The sequence below is a fragment of the Carettochelys insculpta genome, chromosome 1, assembly GCF_033958435.1.
Source record: "Carettochelys insculpta isolate YL-2023 chromosome 1, ASM3395843v1, whole genome shotgun sequence".
In the NCBI taxonomy this organism is placed as follows: Eukaryota; Metazoa; Chordata; order Testudines; family Carettochelyidae; genus Carettochelys; species Carettochelys insculpta.
This window is the reverse complement of record NC_134137.1, coordinates 279056291-279072996: the sequence shown is the minus strand read 5'-3', so window position 1 is coordinate 279072996 and position 16706 is coordinate 279056291. Positions and strand designations below refer to the sequence as shown.

Below are 16706 nucleotides of genomic sequence, written 5' to 3'. Positions count from 1 at the left end.
TTGCAGGGAAAGAATGTTTTCAAGCACTCCACATAGTTGTTTCTTATGCCGCATCACTTGGAGCAGTCCCAGTACAATTGTAATAAGATATTGTCCTATTTATAATGAGTATATCCCCCATCTCTCCCTTTAGATCAAAGCATTGGAGCTAGATCCAAACTTATTCAGAATTGGACAGAGTAAAGTTTTTTTCAGAGCTGGGGTCCTTGCTCACCTTGAGGAAGAAAGAGACCTGAAGATAACAGATGTCATTATTGAGTTCCAAGCGTGCTGCAGAGGATACCTAGCCAGGAAGTAAGGACCATACTCATCTGTGTTGGGTCAAGCTTATATAAAGCCAACTAAAAATGGTTGATTCCTTTCAGAAGGGTTTCTCTCTGTCCAAGGATTCAGTCTCAAAAGGCAGCAGCTGATGTTAAAGGCATTTACAGAATACAACTATAACTTATGAAAACTTAACATCAGCATTAATTGCAGTGTGTTGACTAAATCCTGGTAAAGACTTGTGCAAGGAAGTATTGGAGCTGGTATCTTATCCTTTGTTTTTTTTGTAGGTTGTAATGTCCATTTTTCTCTATAGGTACTTCTAGCAATAAGGGGGAGCCTCTTGCCAGAGCAGTCAAACTGAAAAAGGCAGAAGTGAGAATGTGAAAACGGTTTCTACATAAACATAGAGATGGTGTAATGCAATACAAATGTTTTTGTATACATTTACCTCTTAACTCTTGAATTGGAGATTTGGGGAGAAGAGTATACATCACAGAACACTTCTATAAGTGTATCAGTGATATGGTGAGCAAACACATCAAATCAATAATGAAGGGAAATTTGGGCAACAAAGATCTCTTGAGTAGTGAGTCACAGAGGTAGGGAGGATTATCCCTCGTGGCAGAAGTTGGAGAAAAGGCTCTTCCAAGCTAGTAAGGTAAATCAATGAAGGGACAAGCAGCCCATGTATACAGAGCAGTAGAGTCAATACCTGAAGTAAATTAAAGCAAGCTCCTGGAAGATTTAGAAAGGACAATCTGGAAATCACAGTTGGAAGTGGCTGAGGATTAACTTGATGTAGTCTCTGTGTGGAACCTGTGGTTTTTCTGACTGTTCTTATATTTTAGGGCCTTTGCTAAACGTCAACAGCAACTAACTGCAATGAAGGTGCTTCAGAGAAACTGTGCTGCCTACTTGAAGCTGCGTAACTGGCAGTGGTGGAGGCTGTTCACCAAGGTACATCTTCTCACTTGGCTATTTGACAAAGAGTTAATTAACAGCGATAACTGGAGCTTTTCCTGTTTAACATACAGAGGCTCTCTGCTCCGTGTTGTAGTCCTTCATTCACCTAGACACTAGCGTCCTCTTTCACGGCTATACTTTGAAGAAAAGGGCATGTGGGCATTAAGAGTTTTTGTGGCAGGATAGATTATACCGAGTCTCCAGTGATACTACTTCTCAGCAGCATCTCTCCTGCCATGGCATTCTCTAGTATTGCCAACAAAACCCTGGCAATTGACCAGTCTGTTTGATATCAAACAACCCTTATCTAAGCTTGTGTTAGAACTGGCCTATTTTCTAGTGAATTTACTGAATATGGGGACCTCTCCAGGTTTTAAGGGTCTTTTTTTGCCATTGATTCTCTATGCATACCATTAATTTTCCCCTTGCAGGTGAAACCCCTGCTGCAGGTAAGCAGGCAGGAAGAGGAGATGATGGCCAAGGAAGAAGAGCTGATGAAGGTCAAGGAGAGGCAGTTAGCTGCAGAAAGCAGATTGACAGAGATGGAAACCCTCCAAACGCAGGTAAATCTCTCCAACAAAACTTCAGATAGTAAAACTACTAGATGCCTATCCATAGCTAGTCCGTGATGCACAAACTGTAGGATTCCTGTTTGAGTGTAGATCAGTGTTCTGGTGTACACATCCCAGCTCTTTTCTCTTAGTGGATCAGTATAGTACAGTGAACAGCTGTTGCTCCAGTACAGCCATTATTAGGATTAAAATCTACATTGGCAGAGTATTGTGGAGAGTCATTCAAACAGTATGGTCACTAATTGTCTCTGGTTTCGAGCAGAGAAGGATTTTTTGTGTGTTTTTGTTTTAGGAATAACATCTGTGGAAGTTTTTTTTTATCATGAAGATCTCCCTCACTCAAGCAGGGCGGTCCCCAGACATGCCTTCAGGGTTTATGTAACACATGGTTACACCATACAAGTTTATGCAAGGGGATTAAAACTTAAAACATGACATGCCTACTTTGGTTTGTGACTAGCAGCAGGAGATTTCTGTTCCTGCACTGAGAAGAGTTCATGCAAAAGGAAGGCCCTAGCTGCAAAATATAGGAAAGAGTACCTGAGTTTTAGAAGAAAATAAAGTCTCCAAAAGTTTAAGTAATTTGGAACTTCTAGATCTGGGTGTCTCTCTTATGTAGCTAGTGGCAGAGAAGATGCAGTTGCAAGAGCAGCTGCAGGCAGAGACTGAGCTCTGTGCCGAAGCTGAGGAGATACGGGCCCGTCTAACGGCAAAGAAACAAGAGCTGGAGGAAATCTGTCATGACCTGGAGGCAAGGGTGGAGGAAGAGGAGGAACGCTGTCATCATCTGCAGGCAGAGAAGAAGAAAATGCAGCAAAACATTCAGGTAATGTCTGGAATGGTATGGGTATTTTGTGAATTAAGTGGCACTGTTTCAGTGGGAAGATAGCAGACTAGGAGGTGGAAAACAGGGATATGGAAGGTGGGGTCTAAATTTCACACTAACTTGTTATGGTCTTATCTCACTCATGCATTCAGGAAGTTGGCAGAGACTGCAGTCTGAAACAGCAATGGGACAGTTCTAGTTCTGGGGTTGGGTAGGCCTCATATGCACATAACTATGGAGGAAAAAAACTATATCAGACAGTTAAGTGATGGTTGAATTTGTGGTTTCTCTTAGGTGATTGGGTGAATCATTAATTACAGTGAGTTGGAAGACTACATGCTCTTTCTAGCAGAAGCAACTGTACCACTTTGTGTAGAAATGTGTATAGCTAGGAATGCAGTGTACTACATCAGCATAAGGATTACAGAATTAGATTCCTTTTTAATACATTTGTGATTGCTTGGTGGATGGGGAGACTCTGATTTTGAGGGTCAATTTGTAATGCTCGTTTTAACATCACAGCACATGAGCAGTATGAGTAGCATGCCATGCTTTGTTTTCTGGGCCTTCCTCAGGAACTAGAGGAGCAGTTGGAAGAAGAGGAAAGTGCAAGGCAGAAGCTGCAGCTGGAGAAGGTCACCACAGAAGCCAAGCTGAAGAAGCTGGAGGAAGATCTGATAGTTCTAGAAGACCAGAATCTTAAACTGGCCAAGGTAAAGAGCACAAACAGTTTCTTACACAAGAGCACTGGGGTGCCCAGGTGGTCTGGTGGGTGCAGGAAGTCAGACTCCTGGTATGTTGTATCAGGGGAGGGCCTAAACTGGGTCTTCAGTGACTTTGACTTACTGAGGTGAACACATTCCAGAAATTAATTACCAGCTAACAGGTCAATATGCAGAGATTGGCACTGCTCAGGCAATTTTGAGTGCACCTGCTCTTTCTTGCTTAAGGTAAGCAGCATGTAGCCTAACGGGCAATCAAATACTAGTCAGCTATTTTTAAAGTAGTCAGTATTTGTAGTATACACTGCATCATGAAGCTTCCTTCTTTCATCGCCCTTTGGTCAGTGTCAAATTCCTTCCAGGGATAGATCCTGTAAACCTGGAGGTGAGTTTCCACTCCCTCTGTGTCAGCAAAACTCCTTTTGAAGCCAGTGAGCACCCGTTCGTTGTGTCCTTCAGAAATGTGGTTGCTATTTCCAGCCCATAGGGTTGGAGTGCAGCTTGGTATGCACAAGAGGGTTGGACCCGATGCTGTCATTCAAACATTGTCAACCTTGAATGAATTGTCCAGCCCAGTGAAAGAGCCATGGAACATACTTAGCCTAAATAAACAGTATCCTAATTCTTAATCCAGTACACTAAAGTGGAAGAGTGAATTGTCTCTGTATTCAACCCATTGTGCTGTAGCCTCAGGAGGTTGTTCGTTAAAGGATTATCCTGTACATGGGAATTTGGAAAACCAGGATGTCTAGGTCAGACACCACTCTAGCCAAATCTGAGACTGGGTTTGGGGCTTGTTTCTGTGGCAGAAGTCAACAGGCATGAATGCATTGTAAGCTATTTCAAACTATAAAAATGAACCTTTCCAAATTCCTGCACCAGATTTGATGCCGGCCTTTAAATCTTTCAGGAGAAGAAACTGTTGGAAGACAGAATATCTGAGTTCACAACCAATCTGACTGAGGAAGAGGAGAAGTCTAAGAGTCTGGCTAAACTCAAGAACAAACATGAAGCCATGATCACAGATCTGGAAGGTAGAGTGTGCGCCTGGGAAGTACTTGCATATTTGGTATTCATGTTTCTAATCAGTCAGGATTTCCTAAACCTTAACTGGATTCATTCTAGGACAGCAGTAGACCCCGACTTACATGATTTTGACTTACATGTTTCTTGCAATAATGCAAGTTGAAATTGTGAGTGGCAGGGAGGAGGGAACCAGGCAGCAGCTGGCTCCCCGCTGCTTGTGGAAGCTGGGCAGTTTCCTGGCTCCTGTGAATGGCAGGAGCCCAGAGACAGGTGCAGCGGTGCTGGTCAGTTTCCCAGCTCCTGTAGGTGGAGGGGAGCGAGGAACCCTGCAGTAGCCTGTAGCCTGGTTCCTGGTTCCCCACTGCTCCCAGGAGCTGGGAAACTGACTAGCACCGCGCACTTGGCTCTGGGCTCCCTGCTGCTCACGGGAGCAAGGATCCAGGTGCAGCCAGGACTGGGGGACCCAAAGGTGGCAGGGCCCCTCCCCCACCTTGTCCCAGTTTGTGAAATTTGACTTATTGCCCTGGAACGTAACCTACGCATCAATTAGCGGTCTACTGTATAGCCTCAGTGGGATTCCAGCTACCAAAGGGTTAATGCACTGGGGCTGTAGTGTTGATGCTATTGATCAGTCTGATAGAACCATTCAGTGGCTGGCTGGCTGAAGGTTATATGCCTTGTCAGCTGAGCTTTGGTCTAATAAAACTCTCTAAACTGGTAGACTAATGGCAAAGAGAGACTGGTTGAATTTTTTTTCTTGTTGTGGGGGTGTCTCTGCTCTTCTGCTTCCAGCAGTACCTGTACAAAGGGGTTAGTGCTGTTGCTGATCCAAAGTTGTCTTATTAGCACAGATTTAAAGATTTTATTCACTTCTGGTCTCTGTGGGGAGAAAAATGCTGGGAGAAACCGCCTGAAGCAGCCCGTTCCCTTTCTGTGTAGGGAGGGGAGCGACAGTAGCTACAAAGTGATGTTTAGCATCTGCAGCAGGATGCAGGTTGGCAAAAGCGTGGCACTGTCTTCCCTGAAAAAGGCTTCCTTAGGATGGAGCGAGAATAAGGGCAGCTGGCTGTAAAGAACATACAGTACCCACTAGAGGGGTGGCTGGATGTCCTGTTGGAGAAGTGGCACTCAGTTTGGTGTCCTGAAGATATTTATTTTTTATGCTACTGTATTTTCCTTCTTTCTCGTTCAGAACGTCTGCGTCGTGAAGAAAAGCAGCGGCAGGAGTTGGAGAAGACTCGCAGGAAGCTTGAAGGAGACTCCACTGATCTGCATGACCAGATTGCTGAGCTGCAGGCTCAGATAGCAGAACTCAAAATACAGCTGGCCAAGAAGGAAGAAGAATTACAGGCAGCCTTAGCTAGGTGAGGCCATACCACCGTGACTGCAGACAAAGAACTGGTTCTTGTCCGGTGTTGCGTATCAGAATAAGAGTTGAATGGAACAAGCATATCTTGTAAACAGTCTTACTTGACTATAAGATCAATGCATGTAACTAACTGCTTTTTAACTGCTGATTCCTGCTGAAGAATTGTGTGCAGTAGATGAATATGAATATTGTGTGATATGCCCATGATTCCCAGGGACAGCAGTACATCAAAGCGTTGACATGGGTGGAAGCAGCTTAGTTTACTGAATAGATTTAAAAAAAAAAAGACCCTTTAAAACTCAATGAGTAATCTCTAATATAGAATGTAACTTAACATATGTGGCCTCTTCTCTGTCTTGTCTCACCTTTACAATATTCCTGTCCTCCAGTTTGAACTAGGTAAGCTCACCTTTCAATTGGTGGCATACAAAACTAGTTCCTCAGTTATGGAAGGAGTAAGACCAGAAACGAGGACATTGGCCTTCAGACTGATACCGAGAACTAAATTCTCTCATATTCACTCTTTAATGATCTTCTTTCTGGTCACTCAAACATCATGTGGCTAGAACTGCTAGTACTGCTGTGACCAAAGATATGTTTTATGCAGAATGGAAGAGGAGGCAGCCCAGAAGAACATGGCTTTGAAAAAGATACGGGAGCTGGAATCTCAGATCACTGAATTGCAGGAAGACTTGGAATCTGAGCGGGCAGCTAGGAACAAAGCAGAGAAACAGAAGCGGGATCTGGGAGAGGAGCTGGAGGCACTAAAAACTGAGCTAGAGGATACACTAGATTCAACTGCTGCACAGCAGGAACTCAGGTAACTGCAATACTCAAGCAGTGAAGCTTGGTGAGGTCAACCAGGTGCTAGCATCCTTCCAATGGGAGTAGACCAGAGTACTTCCTCAGCTAAGGAGACTTAGCGAGGCTAAAGTGAAATGTCTGGTCAAGCTGCAGTCTCTGACAAGGATGGTACCTTTTCTGGTTTGTGAAAGCTGGTATTTGTCCTAATCACTAATGGTAAGGCCCCAGAAGAGTTCTTGCAGCCAGTGGGCAAAACACTGAGTCTGGAGGACAGTTTTCCAAGCTTTGATCTGAGCTTAGATTTACAAAATATAGAGATGAGGAAGGCTGGACTCTAATCACTCAATAAATGTTATTTCATAGCTTGAGTTACTTAAACGGTATCTTCGTACCTCTGTCCAAGGTGCAAAGCTACAAGGGGATGCATATTCCTTGTTCTTGTCCACTAAAAACGTGTGTCGTTTTGCAGGTCAAAACGGGAGCAGGAAGTGACTCTTCTGAAGAAGACCCTGGATGATGAAGCAAAGACCCATGAGGCACAAATCCAGGAGATGAGGCAGAAACATTCACAGGCATTGGAGGAGTTGGCAGAGCAACTGGAACAAACCAAGCGGGTATGTAAAAGAAAGGAGTCCCACTGCCACAGCAGAGTATCCTTCTGGAATAGTAGGTGATGTACAACAGGGACAAATATTTACCACTTCAGAGGAATGTGGAAATACGAGGAATATGCCTGGTTAGTTATAGAATGGTGATAAATTTAAGGCTTTTTTTTTTTTTTCTTTCATTCTTTCCTTTGCCCCCAGTAGATAAGCTTATACCTCGAATACTTTGTTACCCTTAAAAGCAGACAGCGCTTTTCCCCCACCTCATAACCACTGCACAGCTGTAACATTATTTAATTCCTTTCCCGGATAGTACTTGCTAACCTCTACTCCCTGCTCTTACAGTGATTTTTAATTGGGTAATCAATTGCAAAACTGTTTGTTCTGTCTTCTCTCCATGACTGTTACTACTTGGAGTAGGTAGGTATCTGTAACTCTTCAGTGGCTGGGTGCTGAATTCTAACTATGAGATCAGCTTTCCTGAGTAAGCAGCCAGGAATTAACTGTGAAACATTTTTTTTTTTTTTATTGGCTGTCAGAATAAACACTTCACTGAGACTAAAAATCCCCTACATATAAAATCTGACATGGGTTTTCTCTGTCAGGTGAAAGCAAATCTTGAGAAGGCAAAGCAGGCTCTGGAGAGCGAGCGTGCTGAGCTGTCCAATGAGGTGAAGGTGCTTCTGCAAGGCAAAGGAGACTCTGAGCACAAGCGAAAGAAAGTAGAGGCCCAGCTTCAAGAGCTACAGGTGAAATTTACAGATGGCGAGAGAGTGCGGACAGAGCTAGCGGAGAAAGTTACCAAACTCCAGGTAAGGGTCCATGAATTTCACTTTGCTCCTATCTCTACACAAAGATGGGGCAGGTAGGAGGATAGTGGAGTGGCACTTTTGTCTATATGGGGAAGTGGGTTTTTTGCATCTGCTTTTTCTAGCTGACGGCTGGATAATGTCTTACAGGAGATGCCTCTTCCTGGGCTGTGCAAACTCTCCAGCCACTGGAAGGGAGGGGTACAAGGAGCAGATATATATCCATTTGGCTGATGTGACACAATTCAATCATCTGAGGGCTTGAAAAGTCTGGACTACATATGTCAATTACACCCCCTAATATAAAGCCTTTTTTTTTTTTTTAAATCCTGGGGCTCCATTATTTATGCCTGTGAACCTGGGTGTAGCTGGGGGAGTCACAGCTCCCTTTCTGTTTTGTTTGGCTAATTAGGAGAGAGTGGGCCCAAAACTGCTTAATATGGGAACGTATGGCATGGGAAAGGCAGAAAACCACTTAAATGATTATTGATGCCTCTATGAAGGAAGAATAAACCTTTTTTTTCCTTCCTCCCCTCAAACTGGATGCTGGACTCATGGTGCCCTCATCATGTAAGGCTATGGTGTCCAACCAGTTCTGAAGCACTTGTCACTGTAGTGGCTACTGCTATAGCAAACTAGCTACATTATTGTTCAAGCCAACTGGCTAAATAGCCACATGTGGCTAGCATGTTGGAAACCAGAGATGTAGGGGATACCTAGTAAAAACGTGTGGTGAATGGGATGCATACTGTGATCCAGGAAGGAGCAGAGCAATGGCACTGAGGAACTATTGCATATCTAGGGGCAGGTGTAGATAAAAAGACAAAATATCAACTTCTCTTCCCTGTAACAGTGAACAGATTATGCGGAATCTCTTGTGGGCCGATGGCTAGTGCAGGCCATTACAGATGGGGCAATCTGAATTGAGGTTCCATTTAGTCTCCTCTTTGAGGATTCCATCTTTGGCACTATTAGCAAAGAAGGCATGTAGAGTTGCGGGAGCAGGGTTGGCCAAAAGCTGCATGTCTACCCCGAGTGTGTTTGCTGTTCCTTTTGATAATCTGCACACTTTAACTTTCAGGTTGAGCTGGACAACATCACGGGCCTTTTGAATCAGTCTGACAGCAAGTCAATCAAATTAGCGAAAGATTTCTCTGCTCTGGAGTCGCAGCTTCAGGATACTCAGGTGAGGAGGTGTGGGAGTTGTGGCATTCTTATGTATTGTATTCATAATGGTTGCTCCAATCAGAGCGCTAAAGATATTCATTGACTTCTGTGCATCTGGTGTCTGACTGATATATGCTGAGTGGGTACCACAGCAGTGATGCTCCTGCTCTATCAGTACATGGAACAAACTTAATTTCCCTTGCCCCCCCCGAATTGGAACTATTCAAACCACCTTTCTGCTTGAGTGCTGTGTGCTGCCCATGGAATGTTCTTGGTTAAGATCACCAGTGGTCTTGATGAGCGCCATTGGTCAACTACTTCTCATTTGTAGTTTTTTTTTTGTTTGTTTTTTTTTGTCTATTGCAACTGACACAAAGTAGCCTTATTTGGTAATGAAGAAGAAGGCCCTAAACAACAGGGAGATGCACCATAATCTAGAAAGGATTAATTGGGAAGAAGCAGCTTAGAAAAATAGTCTCCTAGCACTTGTTGCTTCTTATCTGAAGCTGTAAATTCTTAAGTGATTCTCTTTCTATTTGTATAGAACAGTGATCCCAATCCTGCCTAGGATCCAGGTGCTACTATAATGTAAATAATATCTTATTCCAAGTTACAGTTGTAATTGTTAATAGTGGACCTCTGAGAACAGACTGCATGGCAGCAAAAGGCCAGTGCAGTTTTGGGCTTTGTATGCTGAAACAGCATATCTTTATCTCCCTGATCTACAATATGGCTCCAATGCAGCCAACCTTTAGGCTTGGTCTATACTAGGTAGGCAAGTTGATTGCAGATATGCAATTCCAGCTACAGAAATTGCATCGATTAAAAATGACTTATCTGCAGTCAACTTACTCGGATGCTCACACAGAGGGAGGTCGACAAGAGAAACTCTATTGCAAGGAGTATAGGGGTTTGCTGCTGCCCTGAGTTTGATTTCACGTATCATCACCAGACACATGAAATTGAACTCTGGAAGATCAACCCTGAACAGGTCGATCTTTCCTGTACTGTAGACAAGCCCATCATTGCATTTGCTTCTGGGTATCTGTTTACCAGAAAGAATCTACTTAACAAAACACTGCTCAAAAGAGCAACTGATTAAGGGGGTCTGGGTGAAATCTCTTTTGTATTACTTAGCTAAATGGAGAATATGAAGAGCCTACAAATTTGGGAGCGAAAATGCCAAAGAGGAGAACTATTTAGTGGTACATGGGTATAACTAGGTTGAATGTGAGGATAGATGCCTAGGCTGAATATTTGAGGCTGACTGTAAGGCTTGTCAGTCTGTTGGATAAACGCCATTTCTTACTGACACCTGTGTTCTTGGAACGCTTAAGTAAACTAAACCAAATATTAATGCACCACAACAGTTGTGCATTGGCAGGGAGATTGAAGAGATCAATATCGTGAGGTCATCTAGTACAAGTAATGGCAGCATGATTCAATCAATGGGTGCTGCCCAAGGACAGCTTGTAGTTCACAATTGCTTAGCAGAGCAGGAATGTGAAAGGCACCAGGTGTTTAAGAGTGAATTACTCTTAACATTGTGATTTACAGTATTAGAGTTCTTCATGAAACAGGAATGGCAGAAATACAGCTAGCTGCCAGCATGAACTGTTGGAAGGAGTTTAAAAGCTTTTTGTGTGCTGTTTGTAGAGAACCCTGGAAAGGATTATGGAGGGCAGAGCTGGGGGAGAGATGTGTGTGTCAGCTGTATATAAAAAAGGAGTTTCCTTTTAATGGCTAAAATAGAACTAGAAATAGGAGTTGGTGGTGTTCTCCCAGGTTCTACACTGATTTGCTGACTGAAGTGGAGCAGTCATTTTAAACATTCTCTTACTTTCCAAAAGGAAAACACCACTTTTTAAATTGAATCTCATGAATTGACATCCCCGTTGGGTGGCTGGGCTTGTAAAGTTCCTTGTCTTCCTTAAATGAGTCTCTAAATTTCATTATCTTTTGTATTGTATAGGAGTTGCTGCAGGAGGAGACTCGCCAGAAACTGAGCCTCAGCACAAAACTGAAACAGGTGGAGGATGAGAAGAACAGCTTCAAAGAGCAACTGGAGGAGGAAGAGGAGGCAAAGAGGAATCTGGAGAAACAGATCTCTGCCCTTCATCAGCAGGTACAGAACCTGCAACTCCTAGAACAAACCTTCCTGTTTGGAGGAAATGACGAGCCCAAAGCTGACTAAGGAATTCTAGTTCAGATGGCGAATGCTGGAGTGAGCTGGACTTGTTAGCAAAAGAAACTATCCTGAGGAAGCAGTGGCCTTGAAGGGCTTGGGCAGCTGGAACTCCTGATACAATGCTTAAGAACTTTCCTTGAAACTCCTGTTCAACAATTTGACAAGAAAAGGCTGGGGGGGAATGGGCAGTTCATTTTCCCACTGCCTCCGAAGTCTGACTAACACAATCAGTTCAATTCTAAGGGAATAATTTATCTTCCCTCCCTTCCCTACCCACACTGGAGGTATCTGTAGTTTGGCTTAATTTCTTCCCTCCCCAGGTAGCAGACACAAAGAAGAAAATGGATGATGGCCTGGGCTGCCTGGAGGCAATGGAGGAAGCCAAGAAGAAGCTGCAGAAGGACTTGGAGGCCATGAGTCAGCGTTATGAAGAGAAGGCAGCGGCTTATGACAAGTTGGAAAAAACGAAGACCCGCCTGCAGCAAGAGCTGGATGACCTTACAGTGGACCTTGATCACCAACGCCAGATAGTCTCCAACCTGGAGAAGAAGCAGAAGAAGTTTGATCAGGTAATGTCAGTTGTGCAGTTATACAGTGGGAGGATCTTCTTTCCCAATACTGCCAACCACAGTGTAAACATCTGTTTCATAATAGCGTTGGTAAGGAGAAACCTGGAACGGGTGGAACTTCATGTTCCTTGTATATGGGTTGTAATGTTACCTCTTCTCCAGGAGGATTGAAAATTTGAGCTTATGTAATTTGTATGTTGCTTGAGAGCAGACCCATGCCGTGGGCAGTTTGTATCAGTCTTTGAACGGGCACAAATACAATGGCTGTGGCACTGGGAACCAGAGGTCTCTGTCAATTGTGTTCTAGTCCCAGCCTTGCCAGTCAAGTTTGAACCATATGCTTGGCTCTCAAGAGCCATGTTTTCTGCTTTTACCCTTTCCACCCAAATCCAGGATGCTGGCTGGAAAGGTACTAACAGGAAATAAGCTTCATAGCCATCATTCTCTTGTTCTTCAGCTTTTGGCAGAGGAGAAGAACATCTCTGCCAAGTATGCAGAGGAAAGGGACCGAGCTGAGGCAGAAGCCCGTGAGAAGGAGACCAAAGCCCTTTCCATGGCTAGAGCCCTGGAAGAAGCCATGGAGCAGAAGGCAGAGCTCGAGAGGCTCAATAAACAGTTCCGCACAGAGATGGAGGACTTGATGAGTTCCAAGGATGATGTTGGCAAGAGTGTAAATATACTGTTGAAATTTCTTCCTGTCCATGTGTCACCTATGTCCCAGCCTGTTAAGCAGATTCATTGGGCAACTGTAAAGGAATCCATCTGGGAGAAGTGAACACATGCCATGGGCTTAAGAATAAGCAGGGCTTTTTTTTTTTTTTTCTGGCAATGAGTACCAACACCTCTGCATCAATGTTCCCCTGTGTCAGGGTTCCCATAGCTGGGGCTGCCGGCAGGGCTCCTAGCCCCAGCTAGCTCCCATCTGCAGGGTCATGTTGCTGCCCCCACCCCCCTGCCAGGGGTGAGTACTGGCACATTTAAGAAAAAAGCACTGGGAATAAGAATAATTTGGGAGGTGGGGTCTGAATGAAAAGCAGGAGGGAGAGGTGGCATTTAAAGTATAGGCTTGGCATTAGCTAAGTGAAACCCACTTCCCACTATGGAGAAATGAGAGGGTGCTATGTGAGCCTGGCATTTGAAATATAGGGAGCCAGCCTGAGAAGGAGAGACCATGACCCAAATACGAAGATACTAAAGATTAGTGAAAAGGCAGAGGAGTTCGAAGCACTTCCACATCTCTGGCAATATGACACAAGTATTTCAGGCCTCAATGAGCCTAACGCATACCTGATCAAAGGGAACTGGAAAATACAATAGCTGAAGTCAAGGTTTAGATTAAAGGCTCTCAAGTATGTGAGCACCTTTTCCTAGCCTAATGCTTGGTTTGAGGGGGTATTGTGCTAGTACAAGACAACTGATGTGGCAACAGGGTCTTTTACAGACCTTCCTCAATGACCTGTTGCCCTATGAATAGGCACATCAGGCTGCTTCTCTACTCCTGAGGTAGGTGAAGTTGATGGCTGTGTTGATTGGCTGATCTGATGTGTTTTTCATGCTGCAGGTTCATGAGCTGGAGAAATCTAAGCGAGCCCTGGAGCAGCAGGTGGAGGAGATGAAAACACAGCTGGAAGAGCTAGAGGATGAGTTGCAGGCTACAGAGGATGCTAAGCTGCGGCTGGAAGTGAACCAGCAAGCCATGAAGGCACAGTTTGAGCGTGACCTCCAGGGCCGGGATGAGCAGAGTGAGGAGAAGAAGAAGCAGCTGATCAGACAGGTCAGTATCACTCAACAAATCCTGGAAGTTGTGGGCTCAAAGGAAACTGCTTCTCATCTTCCCTTGGACAGCTGGATGCAGCCCTTGCAGATCCAGTCTGTACCACTCAAGGAGTTCCTGTTACTATGCAGAGGCATTGCTAGTGGAACAAGTCATTCAGTGGCATGTGGTTGCATATACTGTTATCACAACACCTGCACCATCTGTCCAATGCACAAAGATAGGGTGAATGCTGTATTCCCATGAGAGGGAGTGAACTCTGATTATCTTTGTGGGAGTTGAATGGCTCTTGGTTGCTTGTTTGGTTCCCACTGATGCCTTCTTTTTCCTGCCAGGTACGAGAGATGGAGGTGGAGCTGGAGGATGAGAGGAAGCAGCGCTCCATGGCTGTGGCTGCTAGAAAGAAGTTGGAGATGGACCTGAAGGATCTGGAAGTCCAGATAGACTCTGCCAACAAGAATCGCGAGGAAGCCATCAAACAGCTCCGCAAACTGCAGGTGGGGGTTTCAGTCCTGTGCTAGCTCCTTATGTTGGGGGCGTGGATTGGAAATCTGCTTTTCCCTGTCAGTCATACACTCTCATCACCAGCGTTGTGTGGCACAGTATTCAAACCTTAATCTATGCAGCAGTTCTGTTGGCAAGGTTTAGCAGCAATGCAAATGTGTCTAATTCCCAGTCTGTCCACTAATTGCTGCCCTATTGTAACTATGAAACCAAGCAAGCTTTTCTTTCTTTGTGTACCATGGCTTGTGTAATTCAGTGGTAGGAATGAAGGATGCTCTCTGAAGTCTCTCTTTTATTGTCTCTGCAGGCCCAAATGAAGGATTACATGCGGGAGCTGGATGATGCACGTACCTCCAGAGAGGAGATCTTGGCACAGGCCAAAGAGAATGAGAAGAAGATGAAGAGTATGGAGGCTGAGATGATACAAATGCAGGAGGTAATGGAGCCTGCATCCACGCAGGAGGGCCTATTCACTTGATTTAGCTAAGGAATGAGATGCTGTGTGGCTCCATAAATTCTCAGAGCACAGCAGTAATTCTCACACTACTAGGTCCAGTTTCTGCTGCATACTTGACCCCTTCTTGCCAGCTGAGACTGACTCAAACCCTGGGAGTTCATGTGCAAGTACTGAACACTAGTCCTTCAGTTGGAATCCACCAACTATCAGTTGCTGTCCTCTGATGTGTGTTAATTGCTAACTTCACATTGCATCACTGACAACCTTGTTTGCATTCCAGGAACTTGCTGCTGCTGAACGGGCCAAGCGTCAAGCCCAGCAAGAGAGGGATGAGTTGGCTGATGAGATTGCCAACAGCAGTGGCAAAGGGTGAGTGGTGACACCCTTTGCTGGGGCGGAGGGGATGGCCTGTGGAGGTACCCTAAGTGCTTTAGCCCAGGGGCCAGCAACCTTTCTGATTTGGAGTGCCAAAATTTGATCTTTTGACCTCTTTATGGTCAAAATGCTGGTGATACCTTTCAAAGTTCCTAATAGTCCTACTTACAAAAGCTGAATTAATAAGTGAAGATGCAGAGCTTTACCATTTAGGTGGTTGGTGGCATTAGCTGCCTTTTCTTAAGCCACAGGTGGTGTGGCTTTGAGCAAGCTCCCCCCGGCTCCATGGGGGAGAAGGGGTGGTGCTGAGCTCCCACATTGTGTGCTAATGAAAATCGGCTTGCATGCCACTCTTGGCACCTGTGCTGGGGGTTGCTGACCCCTGCTGTAGTCTTATTATAATGCTCTAGTTGGCTACTGATTTTGTAAAGCTATAACTGGTAGACTTTCTCCAGGGAGTTCACTTCATTTCTATCAACCAGCACTTAATTTTTATTGTCATTGTTAGAGCCCTGGCCTTGGAGGAAAAGCGACGTCTAGAGGCCCGGATAGCGCAGCTGGAGGAGGAACTGGAGGAGGAGCAGAGCAACACAGAGATGATCAATGACCGGCTTAAGAAAGCAAACCTTCAGGTTAGCTGCTCAGGATCTCCCCCACCAGCAGGCTCTGCAAACTCCCAGTCAGAGTTCCAGATGAACTACCTCCTGTCTTCCAAACAGTGCAGATTCTCAAAGTGCTTTACACAGCAGTGTCAATGCAGTGCCACTGATAAAATGCGATGGCCGTTCAGTGTGCATGGATGGCTCGTACCGACATTGGAATGTTAAAACCTCTTTGTAAGGGAGAGTCCACTGGGACTGTCCCCCAAACTCTTAGTCCTGACCAATCATCCTTTTTTATTAAGGGATGATTTATCTATCTGCATTAAATATTTGGCTTCTTATCTCAGTCTATTGGCACAGTCTCACTTTCACTGCATCTTCCAGAAGGATTAACCTTGCCAAGCGCATTAGTCCACTGTAGTGTCTTTCAGATTAAGATTTTGATTTGATGTTCTTAGGATGTATTTCATCTCTGACCCAAAGAGCTAGGTGGTGTTCTGATTGTACAGTACCGAGCACAACAGGGTCTTGGCTCTTGACTATGACTGCTGGTTGCCGCTGCAAAACAGAGAGGATCATATACTGTCCTTCTCACCTAGAGAGTTAAAAACTGCCTGATCGCAAAAGTGAGCGAGATTAGTGGTTTCCCTAGAGACCAGAGAGAAGTCTCCAACCTGTAGTCTCCAGAGTTGATCTCTAACTGGGAGGGATGAGAGATGCCAGCAATGAGAAGGGAGAACTGGCTGAGTCATAGGAGGAAGGGAAATTACAGGGGGGTAATCTCTACTGAGATTGAAGGATGATAACTGGGGTACTCCTGGAGTCAGAGGTCTTGTCCCGAGATAGAATGAAGAGGAGAAGACTTGTAGGTGACCTGTGCTCCACTCAGAGTACAGGGGTTTAAGTCAAGTAAGTTATATGCCAAGGCATGCTTAGAAGTAAACGGGAGTAGCTGAGCAGATCATTGTGGGTACTGTGGGAAGGGGACAGCCATGTTTCCTAGCTGCTCATCTTCTAGTGCGTAAGGAGGGGGAGGGAAGAGAAGTTACAGAAGTCAATTATTAGCATTGTCTTGGCCCAGTAGTTAATCAAAGCTGAATTTTGGTA

General features: G+C 44.8%; 1 protein-coding gene across 1 annotated transcript in view; it reads left to right on the top strand.

The window, feature by feature from the left end:
* Positions 1–16706, top strand: part of MYH9 (myosin heavy chain 9) — a 103333-nt gene that overhangs the window by 82578 nt on the left and 4049 nt on the right. Inside the window, exons 19-37 of the mRNA XM_075008439.1 lie at positions 134–294; positions 1116–1224; positions 1662–1793; positions 2422–2628; positions 3204–3341; positions 4261–4384; positions 5569–5740; positions 6353–6565; positions 7019–7163; positions 7760–7966; positions 9045–9149; positions 11103–11255; positions 11639–11887; positions 12345–12557; positions 13449–13661; positions 13997–14158; positions 14473–14601; positions 14903–14991; positions 15506–15629. Coding sequence (XP_074864540.1) covers positions 134–294; positions 1116–1224; positions 1662–1793; positions 2422–2628; positions 3204–3341; positions 4261–4384; positions 5569–5740; positions 6353–6565; positions 7019–7163; positions 7760–7966; positions 9045–9149; positions 11103–11255; positions 11639–11887; positions 12345–12557; positions 13449–13661; positions 13997–14158; positions 14473–14601; positions 14903–14991; positions 15506–15629 — 3045 coding nt within the window. The remainder of the gene's footprint in view (positions 1–133; positions 295–1115; positions 1225–1661; positions 1794–2421; positions 2629–3203; positions 3342–4260; positions 4385–5568; positions 5741–6352; positions 6566–7018; positions 7164–7759; positions 7967–9044; positions 9150–11102; positions 11256–11638; positions 11888–12344; positions 12558–13448; positions 13662–13996; positions 14159–14472; positions 14602–14902; positions 14992–15505; positions 15630–16706) is intronic.